We start from the raw sequence: 17873 nt of genomic DNA on the forward strand, positions 1-17873 counted from the left end.
AAGATATTTATTTTTAATCTAATCCCACTTCAAATTAAATCAACAAGCCACAAGAGGCCATAGCTACAGGCGTGTTCAGAATAGCACACTAACATATTCTTACTCTAGCTGCAGTATATAGTATGTATACAGTATAGTCTGCACAGCATATGGATTGTCTGTATGCATGAAATGCCTGGATGACCTACTACAAATAGCGAAATGTGCAATTTACAAGAGAGCAAAATACATGCATTTATCGTTGAATAATGCTTACTGTTTCACTTACTACTGCCATACTGCCAAGTAAACACTTACTTGGCAGTATTTAGTGTGTACTGCACAGTATTCTGTAAATAGTAAGCTTGTGTTCCATTCTGTACATAAACCATGTGTTACAGTGATTTTACCATGGTGTTTTTAAAGCTGAAGTATATAACTTTTTCACTGTTAAAATACTTTCTTATATCCCAGCTTAATATGCAGAGACAACTACGAGTCATTCAGAGGTTCATTTTCTCGAAAACTGTAAACGATTTGTGGTGCTATAAAATGCCTGTGTTTGTTTAGAGCGACCCACTTAGACCCACCCCAATAACGTTACTCAACCAATAGCGTGAGTTTGGGGTGGGACTATCTGACAGTTCGAGCAACAGCAGATGAGGGGTGTATTCAGAAAGCTGTTTTGAAAACACTGTTTATTTTTGCAATTCCCTTCGGTAGTGCTAGTTCAGTGTAAATTACAAACTTCTCTTTAAATCTCTTTATTACACTGCTCTCTGGAATACTTGATTCTGATTGGTCTATCATGCCATCCAGCAGTCTGATATTTCTGAATAATGACCACACATCGGGGATAAAGTGATATTTCATGGTTTATCTGGGTTATGCGAGTCATCTTCCTCGTATTTCTCATGTTGGGGAATTCTCATTTTACTCTGCGTCTCTACATGAGCAAATAAAATATTATAAATATATTTATTTGACGAATGGTATTGTAAAAAGCGGGACAAATGATCTGTCAGATGGTCATTTCCGCAAGATAAACACCAACAAAACTCTGATGCAAAGGAGGTGGTATTTAGTTGTTTCTGGAGACTCTGGGGTCTCTTTCTTCTCACATAATAATGTAATTTCAACTCGAATCATTATTACATGCCCATGTAACTGTTTATTTGATAAGTAGCCATATAATAACAGGGTTTGATCCGGAGGCGGGGTCTGTTGATCGCAAGGTAAGGTTTTTTCTAAGGTAAGGTTAAGGTTAGGTTTAGGGGTAGGGGTTAATGAAGTGTGTCTGTGGACTCTAAATATACATAATAAATACACTGCAGTGATGCCCATATACTGTATGTTAGTATTTAAATATGGGTGCAAATAGTATCTGACACAATTTGCACCCGGGTTGGGGTGTAAATAGCATATACCGTTATTTGCACCAGAGTGCAAATTGCATCTGCCTAATACTATTCACGTTCTCAGAGAATCCTGTTTATCACGGCCATTGTCAATGCTGTTTGCCACCGTAAGATCTTTTGCGTTAAACAAGAGTTAAAAAGGTTCATTCAAATGGTTCTTTAAGATAAGACAACAATATTTATTTAACAATAGTCACAATATTTTGATGATATTCTGTATTTCTTGATATGTTTTTGCAGAACTTTAATGTTCCAGGTTCAATACAAGTTCAGCTCAATCAACAGCATTTGGGTCATAACGTTGATTTACCATAAAAAAGTAATTTCGACTCGCACCTCGTTTATTGAAAATTGTAGTTGCAGTGATGTCAATAGGGTTAGTCCATAAACACTAAAATACGCATCTTTTTAAAAGTATATCCACAAGATGTAAAACATAAATGTGTTTACATGACTTTAGTGTGATAAACTCACTTACCAACCTTATTTGTGAAAAGTTATATCTAACATCGGGATAAGCTGTAATATACTTTGTTTTTTTCTCCCCTTTTCTCCCCAATTTGGAATGCCCAATTCCCAATGCGCTCTAACTCCTCGTGGTGGCGTAGTGACTCGCCTCAATCCGGTGGAGGAGGACGAATCTCAGTTGCCTCCACGTCTGAGACCGTCAATCTGCACATCTTATCACGTGGCTTGTTGAGCGCATTACTGCGGAGATTTAGCGCATGTGGAGGCTCACGCTATTCACCGTGGCATCCACGCACAACTCACCATGCGCCCCACCGAGCACGAGAACCACATTATAGCAACCACAAGGAGGTTACCCCATGTGACTCTACCCTCCCTAGCAACCGGGCCAATTTGGTTGCTTAGGAGAACTGGCTGGAGGCACTCAGCACACCTTGGATTCGAACTCGTGATTCCAGGGGTGGTAGTCCGCTTCGATACTCGCTGAGCTACCTAGGCCCTGATAAGCTGTAATATTGGATATAACTTTCAACTTTCAACTTTACAAAGATTGCGAAACAAATTGTACAGTATAAAATATTCACTATGTTGCTTAAGTTAATATCGCCAACAAACTCATCATGAAAATATATTGAATATTCAATATGTCGCCCAGACCGAGCCAAGATGAATTATAAAATAAAAAAATAAAAACTTTTTTTATTTTATTTGTTGTAACATATATTTTCAGCCTTATTTTAATTTTTTTTTACCTTCAGGACCATTCAACCATCTGAAGTCCAGTCTGCTGGGATCAACGTCAGACTCCAATCTAAACAAATACAGCACCATCAACAAGATACCTCTCATCGCACTCAACTTCTCTGAAGCCAACGATAAGAAAGCACCTTCCCCCCCATCCTCAGACAAAACCATCATTGCACCAAAGGTCAAAGACAGGACACATAATGTCACAGAAAAAGTCACGCAGGTAAGACTGCAAGGTTTAATGAACGGTAATAACTTGATCAACCTCTGAAACAACATTCCTTATATTTTTCAAATTCCCTTCCTTCCAACCACCTGACTCCAAAAGGCTCCAAAAATTGCTCCTTCTCTTGTTGAATATCCTGTTAGACTTGGAAATATAGTATGTCCGACTGTACAGCGTTTCATGTTGACTTAAGAGTAAAATCAGTTGGTCTCTGTTTATGTTTTTCAATAATTTTTCACAAGTGTATATCTAATTGAAAAATTGCATATGTTAAGCGCTTCATGATTTAAAACAAGCAGTATCTAATTCTCCTGCATCATTTTACTACAACTCTACTTTGTAGCCAACATTACATGACAAATGCAGCTAACCGACATGTGTATGCAAATAAATGCTAATGAGTATACTACTAAACCTCAGGGATATTAAGATGAGTGTGAGAATATTGGGCAAACACCACTAATTGCTATGTCACGTGCTCACTAACACACTCAAATCTGTTGCCTTATCTCACCCGTATTTAAAATATTTCTCTGTCAGTGACTGTGAAAGACATCAAAAGACCATCCAAGCACGAATATGGATTCTCAAGAGCCTTGGGGAAATTTATCCTGAAATATTGGCAAAACACAATTCTGTAGCACTGCGGTTGGCTCTCTGTTTGAGACCAAATGTAAATTGAACTTTCTCTTTCAGTCCTTTGAAGATAGACTTGTTTGCTCACACTGTGTACTGTGTGTCAGTGTTGGGGAAGCTAGTCTGAAACTGTTGTTTGTCAAGCTGCAATATGCTCATTATGTAAAGTAGTTCAACTACGGTCAATCTACCCTAATCTACAATACAATAAAACTACACTACAATTTGCTACACTAATAAAAATTAGATAACTACATTGAAGCTATTTCTGCTTTAAAAATACAGCTTAAACCAGCCCAATTGTTCTTGTCAGTAAACATCTGCTGGATGGACGTCTTTGACCGTTGTGTTGAGTTTTGCTGGGTTTTTTTAGCATCTCACAGATGAGCACCACATTTTTAGACAGCATGTCAGGTTGAAAAGCATGTCACCTTTTAAAAATGTGTCTCAAGGCACCTGCTTTCTGTTGCACTGCGTCTAGCTTTTTTTGTGCAACAACATGTTAGCACAAGAACACAGTCTAAATGGCCCCTAAGGTGGGCAGCTTGTCTCCTTGCCTGGCAACGCTGGTTTTAATAGAGTTGTGAGCTAACCAGTTAAACACCAGCTTGGCCAGGCTGGGAGACCAACTAGAACAACTTGAACCAGCTAACACCATCAAACCACCTTTGCGCTGGTTTAGGCTCCATCACTAGCCATGACCCTGCATAGGACAAGCGGCTTGGATGGATGGATGGATGGATGCTATAATGTGGTTCTCGCTCTCGGTAGGGTGCGTGGTGAGTTGTGCGTGGATCAAGCGCTCAACAAGCCATGTGATAAGATGCGCGGATTGATGGTCTCAGACGTGGAGGCAACTGATATTCGTCCTCTGCCACCTAGATTGAGGCGAGTCACTACGCCACCACGAGGACCTAGAGCACATTGGGAATTGGGCATTCCAAATTGAGGAGAAAAGGGGAGAAAAATCACAAAAAAAAAAAAAAAAAAAGAAGAAAAGAAAAGACATCTCATTTGCTGACCTTCGAAGTTGGTTTAATCCGGCAGAAAGGTGTTTGCATGTTTGTTCGGAGCTGTTACGATACACCCTGCCTGGATTAGAGACTATTTTCATCCTAATGCTTTTGCAAAGAAACTGATGCTACTCAGTCAATGTGAAACACCATTTGCAACCCATTTGACTTGTGTGTTGTGTGTTTATTGGCTTTCTACAGTGGCTTCGACTGTGGCTCATTCAATCAGAATTTAGAGACAGAACTATCTTTTATGAATTAGATTAAGGCTTAGGACATTTCATTATCTGAATAGTAACATTTTATATTAAGCCTTGATAACTTACAGTATTAAATAACCTGAGTTGCATGACAACTATGCTTCATTTTTCAAGCAGTTCTACAAAAGATGAGTTTTCAACTGTGTCTCTAAAGACATACGTATATGAATATTTATGTCATGCTCTGAGATGATACAGTTATGAAATGTGAAAGAACTCAGATTGTCAGTTTCCATGAAATATTGCATCAACTGTATTGAAATAAATAATAACTGCTATGAACTATGTGAGACAGTGAAACTGTCACATACTGCATTATAATAATAAACCTGTGGATATGTGACTGACAGGTGTCAAGTAAACCAATAAACTGTTATTATGAGAGATACATTTTAATAGTTGAGTTTTTTTGGATCTTTTTAGAGAGCAACAGGCGGGTTCCATAAATAAAAATCCCATTCATTTTCTTTGTAAAGACAATTTTCAATTTGTTTGTTTTTTTTCAAGACCCTGATTTTACATCAGACATCAAGTGGTGAGCAAACACAGTACCAAAATGGTTAATTGCACAAAAATTCACAAGACAAATCCTTAAAATCAAACATTTAAATGTATTAATTTTCCATAAACTACATTGGCCCAACAATGATCAATTCAGAAAATTCAGAATTTTGTTTTGAATTTTGGTTGTTTTGTGCTCTCGGCAGCCAACAGCCACCACACAAAACAAATTGTGGTTGCATATATCTTTATACTCTCTGCAAGTGAAACTGTATTTAATGAATTATGGGTGATTTTTACTTTAACCTTGCAATGTCTAGGCTAATAAGAGCAATTTTCCTAATTAGTGTTTTTGTCTTGTTTGCAGTAAAATATCAACACATCTCTTAAATCATATACATTTACTTGAAATACAAAATTGTGCAAAATATTAAGACATATTTCAGAGGATATAATTTGCTTTTTTTTTTTTTTTTTACCCCATTGCCAAATTGTGTCTTGTTTTAAGCATTAATCTAACTTCTTGTTACATTTGTGCTTAAAACAAGAAAAACCATTTGCCAATGGGATAAAAAAAAAAAGAAGAAAAAAGAAACTTAATTCAAGATATATTCTCAGAAAACAAGTGTATTATGTAACGTAATTTTGATTCTCAAGTAAATGTATTTTGCTTTATAGATGTTAAGGTATTTTTTTACTGGAAAATAAGACAAAAATATTAAGAACGACTTTTCGCAGAGTAATTTGGCTAGTTTATACCAAGTGACAGTTTGCTACAAAAAAACAAAACAAAAAAAAAAACAGTTTGATTGGATGAACGACATTTGACTTCAAAAACAAAAGACATCGCATGAGGTCACGTGACACCATGCAAGAAGCAGACGTGTGAGCTATGAGCTCTGCACACTTTGCTAAATTTTTTATTATTTTCATGTTATAATCTGGTGAAATTTGATACACCCAGTTACACATTTGCTCTTTGAGGCAAAACATGGCAAAGAAGTCAAAATCCTCAGGCTCTGGAGACATTAAAAGACACTTACGTGTTCAGGATGAAAGCCCCGACAGGCCTACAGACCAGGGACTCGATTTGGATGGCGCGGCGGGAGAGGTGATCCAGCGTCAGTTGTCCAACATGTCGGTGATGTTGACGAAGGTTCTTGCTGACTTGGAGGATCTCGCTGTAATACGTCGATCAATTACGGCGATGGAAATAAAATTCTCTGAGTTAGTTACAAGAGTGAATGATGTTGAGAGACAAATAGATTGTCTGGAGACTTCGGAGAGGGAAGTAACCGCTAATCCGCCTGCGACCAAAGTTGATTTGGAACATCTCCTTGAAAAGCTTGAAGATCTTGAGAATAGAAGCCGCAGGAATAACATTTGAATTGTTGGAATTCCTGAGCAAGAGGAGGGCAGAGATATGGTGAAATTCCTAGATGAGCTTTTTCCGAGTCTGCTCGACATAACAGGCCATAAACTGGAAATCAAGCGAGCTCACAGAGTCCCAGCTCACAGATTTGCTGAGGGAGAAAGGCCCTGATCAATCCTGCCCAAATTTCTGAGATCATCCGATAAAGATCTTGTGTTGTGCCAGGCGAGGAGCAAAGGGAAGCTTTCTTGGAAGAACCAAAATATTTTCTTGTTCCCGGACTTTGCGAGTTCGACAAGAGAGAAATGCGGTCGGTTCAAGGAATGTTAGAAACTCTTACATCAGCAAAATATCACTTTTGCTCTGATGTGTCTGGCCAAACTGAGAATAGAAACGAAGGACGGTCACAAAGTATTCACATGTCCCAATCAGGCAATGTCTTTTATAGAATCAATGGGTGAGTAAACCATTGGGTGTTTCTCATGTGAGTGGGTCGACTCGCTGTACTTACTCTGGCTTTTGAGGAAGCTGGGTGTCATTTTGGTTTCTTTTTTCTTTTTGCATTGGCTCTGCCGAGCGGCTGGAGTTTGTTTTGTGAATAACACTTTTCCTTAAAGAAACTTTTGCATTGACGAAAGATTACTTTTGCATTGAAGTTCCCGGCCAGTTTGAGAGTGGACACTACGGATGACTGCAAAATATCTACATGCTCACACAAAGGATGTCTTTTATAAAGTTGATGGATTGTATTAGTCATGGTATATACTTTTATGCGGCCTCCGAGTGAATTGACTCAACCATCCGGGGAACCGGGATGCCGGTTTTGTTTCTTTTTGTATTGGTTCCGCCTAGCGGCTGGAGTATGTTCTATTGAATAACACTCCTTTGGAACAGCTGTGGATTAATCTGTTCGTTCTTCGTGCTTATTCCTCCTGCTGGCTGGAGTTTGTTTTGTTGAGTATTTTTATGGGACACTGGAATGATTACATCATCCGCAGAACTCATAACAGCTGGCTCACTGAACATTCGTTTGTCTGCCCGAGGAAACTGAACGGTTTTATATCAGCTGGAATTTGTTTTGTGGAAGATCACACCTTTGAGATAGTTCTGTGAATGAATCTACTCATTCTTTGTGTTCATTCTTCCTATTGGCTGGGGTTTATTTTACAAAGTATTTTCTGTTATGTAATTTTTCCTCACAAATTTGTGAGGCAAAATTGAGCAATCCGATGGCAAAGTTGTCGTGGGGGCTCATGGGTGTTCATGGACCTTTTGAGTTTAGAGCGATTGACTGCGGTTGGCGCTTTCGTGCGTGGGGTTAATGCGCACATTTTCTTTTTTCTGTTTGTTTTGTTCGGGGGGAAGTTCAGGGTTTGATTGTTTCACTAATGTGGAATGTGGTCTGTATAATTTAGTTTTTGACACACAATTTATTTTTTCTACTATATCAAAATGTTAATATGAGTGTACTATCTCTCTCCATATGGAATGTAAATGGGTTGGGGCACCCCATAAAAAGAAGGAAGGTTATTACTTTTCTTAAACGTAAGAAATATGATATAGTGTTTCTTCAAGAAACACATCTCTCCCCGCAGGAAGCTGAAAAATTTGGGAAGATATGGGGTGGACATGTTTTCTTTAGTGCTGGCTCAAGTAAGAGCAGGGGAGTCATTATATTGATTAATAAACATCTACAATTCAAATGTCTCAAACAGACTAAAGATAAATTAGGGAGAGTCATTATTGTTTTAGCTGAAATTCAAGGGCAAAGGTTGATTTTGGCTAATATTTACGCACCTAACGCTGATGATCAGGGCTTTTTTATAGATCTTGAAGGGATGCTGCAAACCGCTGGCACCCCTCATGATGTAATATTGGGAGGAGACTATAATCTTTTGATGGACTCAGTCCTTGATCATAGTGAAGCAAAAGTGTGTAAACCCCCTAGAGCAACATTGACACTTCACAGGATGTATAAATATCTTGGTCTTACAGATATTTGGAGAGTTTTGAACCCATCTGGTAGGGACTATACATTTTTTTTCATCAGTCCATAAGATTTATCCTAGAATAGATTTGTTTTGTTTTTTTGTTTTTTTTGTTTTTTGATATCCAAATCCCTCATTTCATCTGTTGTTGATTGCTCAATTGGAAATATCTTAGTCTCAGATCACACCCTGATGAGTTTAGAGGTGTTGCCATATACAGAGAAAAAGAAATTATATAGTTGGTGCCTTAATGTGTCCCTTTTGCAAAATCCTGATTTCCAACAAATGTCAAAGACTCGAATCAATGTTTATATGGAGACCAACTGGTCCTCAGTATCCTCTGTGGGCGTGGCTTGGAAGGCACTTAAGGCGGTTCTTAGGGGTCGGATCATACAGTATGCCTCATTCACCAAAAAATCCAAAGCACAAAAACTATGTCATCTGATGGCCTCAGAGAATTGACCCGATTGAAATATAGATATAATATTTTGTCGCGGAAAGTGGAGTTTTGGTTATTCAGGGCAAGACAGTCATACTTTGAGTCAGGGGACAAAGCAGGAAACCTTTTTTTTAGATATATAAAGCAGAGAGAGTCTTTTTCTACCATTCCCTCTGTGAAATCTGCGGGTGGTGAAATATTTACCTCGGCCATTGACATTAATAATGCTTTTAAAGAATTCTACTTTGATCTCTATAGTTCCACATCTTCGTCTACTGATGAAGATATTAGGAACTTTGTGGAACCATTAGATCTTCCTAAACTGACACCTCAGAGTTATATGTGATATGGGCACTCGGCTTTCACTTTATTAAAATAAAAATTGTTAATAAAAAAAAAGAAAAAAAAGAAAAAAGAAAAAAAGACATCGAAAGCATTTACTTCTCCCTTTTAAAAGTTGATAAGACTATTTATATTGCTATTGTAGAATTATGCTTTAATATTTGTATTTAGCAATGTTTTTTCCCTGTTGTCTGTGATCCTGTCAGAACACACTCAAAAAAATTACATTTAGCCCTAAACATTTTTTTTGTATCCCAGGGGATACAAACATTTAAGAGGCTGGAGAGAGGAGCAATGAGTGAGTCTGTCAACTTTTTGTGAGAAATATTGAAAAAAGGTGTCCTTGCAAATACTGAGAACATGCTTTGTATGTTTGTATATAAAGTGTGGCATCAACTCTTCAATCTTTATATAAAAGTAAAAAGGCAGCGTTTTTTGAGAAGGCAACTGACATCGAGGCTCATATCTTTTCAATGTTATTTTCATGATTTCTACAAGCTATAATATTGAAAATAAAAGCAATATTTTAGAAAACATGGAAATGTATTATATAGGCCCTAATGTGTTCGAATAAAGCAATTAATTAATTTGCAGTGGTATAAAGGTACATTTTTGCCCTTTTTAGGGTTAAACACTAAATGCATAACTTTACCAAGAATGAGTTCAATTTAGCAAACTATTTGTTTAAAACAACATTTTATTTACTAACTTATAAAGGTTCATACCTCTCATTAATTATATACTAAAATAATTAAATAATTGATATAAATAATTTATAATCAATAAATAAATAAAATAAGTACTAAAATAATATTTTTTAATAAATGTACATTCTTTAAAGGTTTTTCAATTCACTGATTTAAATTGCTAAAATAATTAAATACTAAAATAATATTTTTAACATATGTACATTCTTCAAGAGTTTTCAATTAACTTCGATGTACAGTGCTGTGAAAAAGTATTTGCCCATCTGGTTTTGTGTGTATCTCATACTAAATTGTTTCAAAAATTCTAACAAATCTAACATAAAACAAAGGCAATCAGAGTAAACACAAAATATACATATACATATATATATATATATATATATATATATATATATATATATATATATATATATATATATATTGTTTTTTTACTTTCTCCCCTTTTTCTCCCTAATTTGGAATGCCCAATTCCCAATGCACTCTAAGTCCTCGTGGTGGCGTAGTGACTCGCCTCAATCCTGGTAGCGGAGGATGAATCTCAGTTGCCTCTGTGTCTGAGACCGTCAGTCCACGCATCTTATCACGTGGCTTGTTGAGCACGTTACCACGGAGACCTACCGCGTGTGGAGGCTTCATGCGGCATCCACGCACAACTCACCACGTGCCCCACCGAGAGTGAGAACCACATTATAGCGACCACGAGGAGGTTAACCCAACATGACTCTAAGGAAGCCTGACTGGACTCACTCAGCACACCTTGGATTCGAACATGCTACTCCAGGCGTGGTAGTCAGTGTCTTTACTTGCTGAGCTACCCAGGCCCCCACACAAAATACAGTTTTTAAATGATAATGTTATTTATTGAAGCAAAAAAGCTATCCAATACCAACTGGGCCTGTGTGAAAAAGTATTTTCCCCCTTAGTTACTAAATCCCAGAATCTATGAAACTGCATTCATAAAGGGTTCAGCTGGTCTAGACACACTGATTACTGCCAGCCCTGTTCAATAAAATCAACACCTAAATAAAACTTTTTCAGCAGCATGAAGCACCTAAAAGGCCTCACCCAGTAGCACACTATGCCAAGGTCAAAAGAAATTCCAGAAATGATGATGAAGGTGATTGAAATACATCAGTCTGGCAAGGGTTACAAAGCTATTTCAAAGGCTCTGGGACTCAAAAAATCCACTCAAAAAGCCATTATCTCCAAATGTAGAAAACTTGGCACAGTAGTGAACCTTCCCAGAAGTGGCCGACCTTCTAAAATTCCTTCAAGAGCACAGCGACGACTCACCCAGGAAGTCACAAAAAAACAAGGACAACATCCAAGGAACTGCAGGCCTCTCTCGCATCAATAAAGGTCGCTGTTCATGACTAAACTGTCAGACAGACACTGGCTAAAAATGCCATAAATATTCAAAAGAAGCTAAATTAAAGTTTTGGAGTGGCCTAGTCAAAGTCCTGACCTGAACCTGATTGAGATGCTGTGGCAGGACCTTAAGCGGGAAGTTCATGCTCGAAAACTCCCTAGTGTGGCTGAACTAAAGCAGTTCTGCAAAGAAGAGCGGGCCAAAATTCCACCACAGCGTTGAAGGACTGATCTCCAGTTATTGTAATTAGTTATACTCCAGTTATTGGTTGCAGTTGTTGCTGCTAAAGGTGGCACAACCAGCTATTAAGCTTAAGGGGGCAGTTAGTTTTTCACATGGGTGATATAGGTGTTTGATAACTTTTTTGCTTCAATAAAAAAATATATATTTGAAAACTGTATTTTATATTTACTCAGGTTGCCTTTGTTTTATGTTAGAATTTTTGAAACAATTTAGTATGAGATATAAATAAAAACAGAAGAAATCAGGATGGGGGCAAATACTTTTCACAGCACTGTAAATTGTCACAATTGAAATGTATAAATCTTCACAATAGACAAATTGTACTCTTTTTTTGTTTTTTGTTTTTTTTGTGATGCAATACCCAAGATTTTGCCTGCCTTTTCTATTCCAGGTGCTGTCGCTGGGTGCAGATGTTTTACCAGAGTACAAGCTCCAAACACCACGTATGGATAAGTTCACTATTCTGCACTACAGCCCTTTTAAAGCAGTCTGGGACTGGCTTATTCTGCTGCTGGTCATCTATACGGCCATTTTAACCCCTTATTCTGCTGCCTTTCTGCTCAATGACAGTGAGGAACAGAAACGACGCAAGTGTGGATACTCTTGCAGCCCTCTTAACGTTGTGGACTTAATAGTGGACATCATGTTCATCATTGACATCCTCATAAACTTTCGCACAACGTATGTGAACTTGAACGAGGAGGTGGTGAGCCATCCAGGGAAGATCGCCATACATTATTTCAAAGGCTGGTTCCTTATAGACATGGTGGCAGCAATACCCTTTGACCTGCTCATATTTGGATCGGGATCAGATGAAGTAAGTGACATAATAACTTAATCTGGTTCCGTTCACACTTGGCTGACAGTCTAAACTAGGGGTCTCAAAATGTAATGATCTGGGGTCACTAGCCAGGTGCTGTATTCCATTGAGGGCAGGGCACATTAGGATGCAAATTTTGGTATGGCACTTGTACGTTTAGGGGGGACGTCATTGACGTCATTGTCAGTGGACCTGCGGTTATGATCAGTCGATCTGCCTATTTTAAAGATGCAACAGATGCAGATGTTTTTACAACCATGAATTTGAACTACAGTATATTCTTGTTTTAGCTTTGTAATAAGCCGTGTTGGAAAAAAAATTATACAGTGAGGTCCAAAATCCACATTGAAAATCTGGGATTCAAAATCAAATTTAAACATGGAAAATAAAAATTTAAGATTTTGAAACATAAAAAAAAAAATAAATAAATAAAAAAATAGTTATGACTAAAGTTATGACTTCAGTGAATAAGAAAGATTTAAGATTCTGAGACAAGGCTAAAACAATAAAATCTACACATGAAAAGCATCAGAAAATAACCAAAAATAAATAAATGATTTTTAGAAAGTTTCAGTAGAAAGTAGAAAGTCAGTTTTAATGTAACCTTTATATAACAACAAGAAACACATTGAAATATCTTTGTTTTAATAAAAATCTACCAATGGGACATGAAAGTGCCCAAAGTAAAATTTGTGCATTTTTAGGTCTCTAATCAAATAAGCAAATCTGTGACATTGATCATGTTTACTCCTTTGTACAATCTCCATTTCAATTCATTCATTTTCAATTCAACTTTTTGCTCAAATTGTTTTCAGTAATTTTCAGTAGCCGTCTCAGACTTTAGAACAATGTTTATTTGAGGCTATTGTCTATGGAGGGACAAATATCTAAAAATGTAATCTTTAAATGAATCGTAAAATATTCAAGTAAATCATATAAAAACGTTTCAAACTATTAAATCATTAAATGACAAAATAAATCAATAACTATGTTGTGTTTCATTTTTACTAGCTTTGCATTCACTTTAAGTTGCTATTAGCTTTGGATTGTTTTTCATTTTCTAAATTCTTCTCACTAAGTGTCCGTTTACACAGAACGTGTTGGAAAAACTAGATGCATCACAGTGAATGGCACAGCATGCAGGTGACCTGAAATGTGTTTTAAAAAGTTCACGTTCTTTTAACTTGACATGACGCCTTACAAACGCTGGGCTGATGGCATGAGATGCTGAAAAATCAGTGATACGGGACACAACGGCAGCAACAGACATCAAAGAAATTCGTCTAGCGCATGTTTAGGTCAAACAGCACAGTCTGGCATCTAAACGTGTCCTGTGTAAATGGCGCCTAGAAATCGATGTTTAAAGATGCGTTGAAAAGACTTGTGTTGAAAGACTTGCTGATTACTGTAACCCTGAAAAAGAAAAGATAAAAAAAAAACAAAAGTGAAGCTTGTGCTGAAAATCAACCCAAAGCTAATGGTAAATTAAAAATGGATAGATTTAATTATAACTGTTCATAACGTTTTTAATTTTGTACTTAACTATTTAGTTAAATATGAAACAATTTATTTCAACAATTTAATTTTGAGAAATTTGGCTCTCCATAACTGCAAAAACAATATTGTTCAACAATCCTTTAAGACAAGTTTGGGATAACATGAAAGGCCGAATAAAATACAGAAAGTGAAACTGATTTGCGGTCATGAGGGGCTAAATGAAACATGGCTGAATTTGGACCACAGGCTGGAGGTTTGAGACCACTGGTCTAAACAATTTGTTTGTTTATCCATATATGTATTAGTTTGTTTACACTATGTGTCCATTATGTAGATCAGATCTAGTGCTTTTAAAGGCCAGAAAGCTCCTAGAGCTGGTGGGAGGCTGATTCTTACGACTGGAGCGTAACTATTTCAGCAAGTCAGGGATTACAGTATCAGAATGTACTGTATGTTGTATTTGCTGCTTTGTTTTGTTTTTCTCAATGGCCTTCATTTCTGAATGCATCTATTTGGATTAGTAGCTTACCAAATGGGATTCAATGATGGTGATGAGAAAGAGGGATGAGAAAACTGAAAACTGATGTTTGAACAGCTTACAGGCAGCGAGTGAATCATTGCCAAGCTGCTCGGGTGGTTTATGTGGGCATGTCCCGTCAGTGGCCTATCGTGAGCTGTTGGCACATCAGAGCATATGGTTTCACAGCTTTGTGGCCCGTTCCAACAACAGCAACTGTGTCCAAGCCATAGACAACCCGCAAGACACACACTGGCTTTTAAAATATTAAAGAATGGAATTATAGATTAGGACCTACTGGAAATGTTATTATTTGATGGCATATGATCTATTTTTAGACTATGGACAAGCTCTGTTAGGTTTTGTTAAGTTTATTGATTTTGCTCGGATAATATATTATTTTTATGTGTACATGTCCTTCCTGACTGGAAAGTGAAACAACTAAAAGAACAACTAAATGGACCGTTTTAACTAATTCTCGAAAATTAATTGAACTCAACATTGCTGAGGCCAGAAACATACTTTATGCAAGAAACAAAAATGTGAGTTCTTGGCCAACGCATTGCAAGTCCATGGACCTGTTGAACATACTTGAAGGAATAGTTTACCCAAAATGAAACTTTAGTCTTCATATGTCTCACTATTGGTGAACTATCCTTTTAACAAGCGCACTGGCGAAAAAACGAAAGTTTTAAAAATCAGAGCACAATGGGGGCGATAGAGTTGTTTGTGCCATTGAACTGGATGTCTGGATATGTTTAGTATTCAGGTATCTAGCTATAGACAAATCTCTCCAATCAATGTTGAGAATGCAATGTTTACTCGGACTAATTTCAGAATGTAACACACACAAAATAGGGCTTGCGTAGCTAAAAACATTTGCATTCACGGAACTGCGAAAAATACTGTATGCTTTGGGTCTAACAGCATTTTTGTCTTCTTTGTTTCTAAATCAGAGATGCTATTGAAACTTGTCTTAGCGCTCTTACTCTCGCTAGTTGCAAGACGAGGAAGGATTGTGAAAACTGTAATGACATGGTCTTCAGAAATTCAATGACCAAAAAAAATAAATAAAGCACATTATGATATGGCACAACGTCATATCGGCAGCAAAAAATGTAATGTATCGATAAACTCTAGTTGCAACCTTCTCCTTTCTCTACTCTTGACAAATGTTGCTCCAAATCCTTGGTGCTGTCAAAGGGTAACTGGATCCATTGCCTTTATTTTCCACCCAGAGCAATGTAAAGGACCCCACAAAGGGTGGTGCTTCAGAGCCCTGACCTTTGGTATTCTGACTGGTGTCTTAGAGAACAATGATCAGGGTGCTCAGAATGAAGACTGAAACTTGCTGGATGGAGTTCTGTACTGGTGCTACTTTAAATAGCAGCTGGATCTATTCATAATGTCCCACCCTCTGAGCTTAAAATCTTCTGTATATTGTCGTATTCAATGTGAGTGACCTTAATTCCTTCCACTTAATACTAACATCATTGCAGAGTGCAGTAGAATTAAGTAATAAAAAATGTAGGCATCCAATGTGAACTGGCCCATCTAAGGGCTGGGTATAGGTCTGCACGGGCCTTAAAATGAAACCCGAACCTGACCCGTGCACAAGACTGTGTGACCCGACCCTGCCCGGCCCGAACGGCACAGTTAGATTTTAAGCCTGAAACCTGACCCGAACACGAAATCGTTCACTTTCTTTAGAATTTCTCCTCCAAGCAAGTATTGTTGCAATAGGATATATGTAAGCATAGTAGGCAACATTTGTAACAGTACTGTAACAGTAAACATACACAGTTTTAACAAGAAATGGCGGTCCCAACACTAATTTAGTTTTATTTTTTGCGCAAGAACTTGTTTGGGCTAAACGACCCTTTGGAGTTAATTATTATGATTCAGTTCTGTGAGTTAGTTCAACTGCGGCACAATTTTTATAGACATCTGTTCAGGTCAAAAGAAGAACGTCAACTTTAAAAAGGGCATCACGAGACACTTGCTATTCATTTTTGTAATGAATCGATTCAAAACTCTGATTTAACTATTTTAATAATATACTGTACTTTTTTTTATGTCTTAAATGTTTAAATGTGATGGGGGGAAAATTCCACTTGGCAACAATCACTCTTTGGTTGATATAAAAAAGAATACTAAAATAATCACGCTTTAAAGAGATTTCAAAGCAAATACATCAGTGTTGAGTAATTTATGGAAAAAAGGCTGAAGCAATATTGAGATATAATTTACCCAGCCCTAATTTTACACTATGAATGGTGCAATCACAACTAACAGTTGCAAGCATATGCATTAATTCATCCTTTCATTCAATGCTTAAAAAGGCTTTCACAATTATTCAGAAACTGACATTGTGCTTTTAACGAATGCAAAGTGACTGCACCATCGAGGGTGCTTTAGGGTCAATTGTATATGCCTCTGTGGTCAGCCAGATGGATTTGCTATGCTGTATGGTCAGTGGGCAGAGCATGATGTGTGTGTGTGTGTGTGTGTGTGTGTGTGTGTACTACTTAGGGAATGAGCTAGGCCAGGCAGATGGCAGGTAGCTGCAGGATGCATCTCATTTAAAGGCTTCGGGTCTCTTTTCAAAGCGCTCTGGCCACGACCGCAGCTTAATGATATTTGCTGGGCTTTATGTCATAGTTGTACTTGTCAACACAACATGCATGCTGGATATTCTGTGAGAGAGAGAGAAAAAAAACTGTTTAGAGAGATTAAGTAAATCTCTGATTAGTTATATTCATATATTTTCTGAGATAATGGTCTCTTATACACATGTATGTTGAAATGGTAATATTGTTGGGATGTCTGTGAATTGGCTTTACTCCCCTGCTTAAAAGACCAGATTAGACCAGTATGAATTTCCAGGCTGGTTTATGATGGTTAGTGCTAGTTTGGTGTTGGTCTAGTTGGTGGATAAGTTTCGCTATGTTGTTTACCAGCACAACCAATAGTAGCTAGCTGGTGAGATAGGTGAAATGCATTCGTATTTGGGTGTTTTTTTTTGTTTTTTTTTTGTTTTTTTTTGCTTTAGTTTTTAAACTTAGGGCACTTTGATTTCCCATGGGTTGATTTTTACTAAAAGTAACAGATTTCACAATTTTTATTTTTATTTTTTATATATATGTTGAACGTCACATTAAAACTGTCTTGGGAACTTTTTACCAGGCCGTCATCATTTATTTTTTTAAACTTTTCTAATGTCTTTTATGTGAAGACCATACTGTTTTAGCCTTGTTTAACCTTTATCCTTTTAGCCCAGACCCAGACTTTCAATATTAAACTATTCTTTTTTATTTTGTTTTCTAGGCTG

The 17873-nt window shown here is 37.2% G+C and overlaps 1 protein-coding gene across 1 annotated transcript in view; it reads left to right on the forward strand.

Annotated features, from left to right (window-relative positions):
* Positions 1 to 17873, forward strand: part of LOC127448221 (potassium voltage-gated channel subfamily H member 7-like) — a 134087-nt gene that overhangs the window by 73063 nt on the left and 43151 nt on the right. The window contains exons 5-6 of the mRNA XM_051710596.1: positions 2624 to 2835; positions 12100 to 12525. Coding sequence (XP_051566556.1) covers positions 2624 to 2835; positions 12100 to 12525 — 638 coding nt within the window. The remainder of the gene's footprint in view (positions 1 to 2623; positions 2836 to 12099; positions 12526 to 17873) is intronic.

The sequence above is a fragment of the Myxocyprinus asiaticus genome, chromosome 11, assembly GCF_019703515.2.
Source record: "Myxocyprinus asiaticus isolate MX2 ecotype Aquarium Trade chromosome 11, UBuf_Myxa_2, whole genome shotgun sequence".
Lineage (NCBI taxonomy): Eukaryota > Metazoa > Chordata > Actinopteri > Cypriniformes > Catostomidae > Myxocyprinus > Myxocyprinus asiaticus.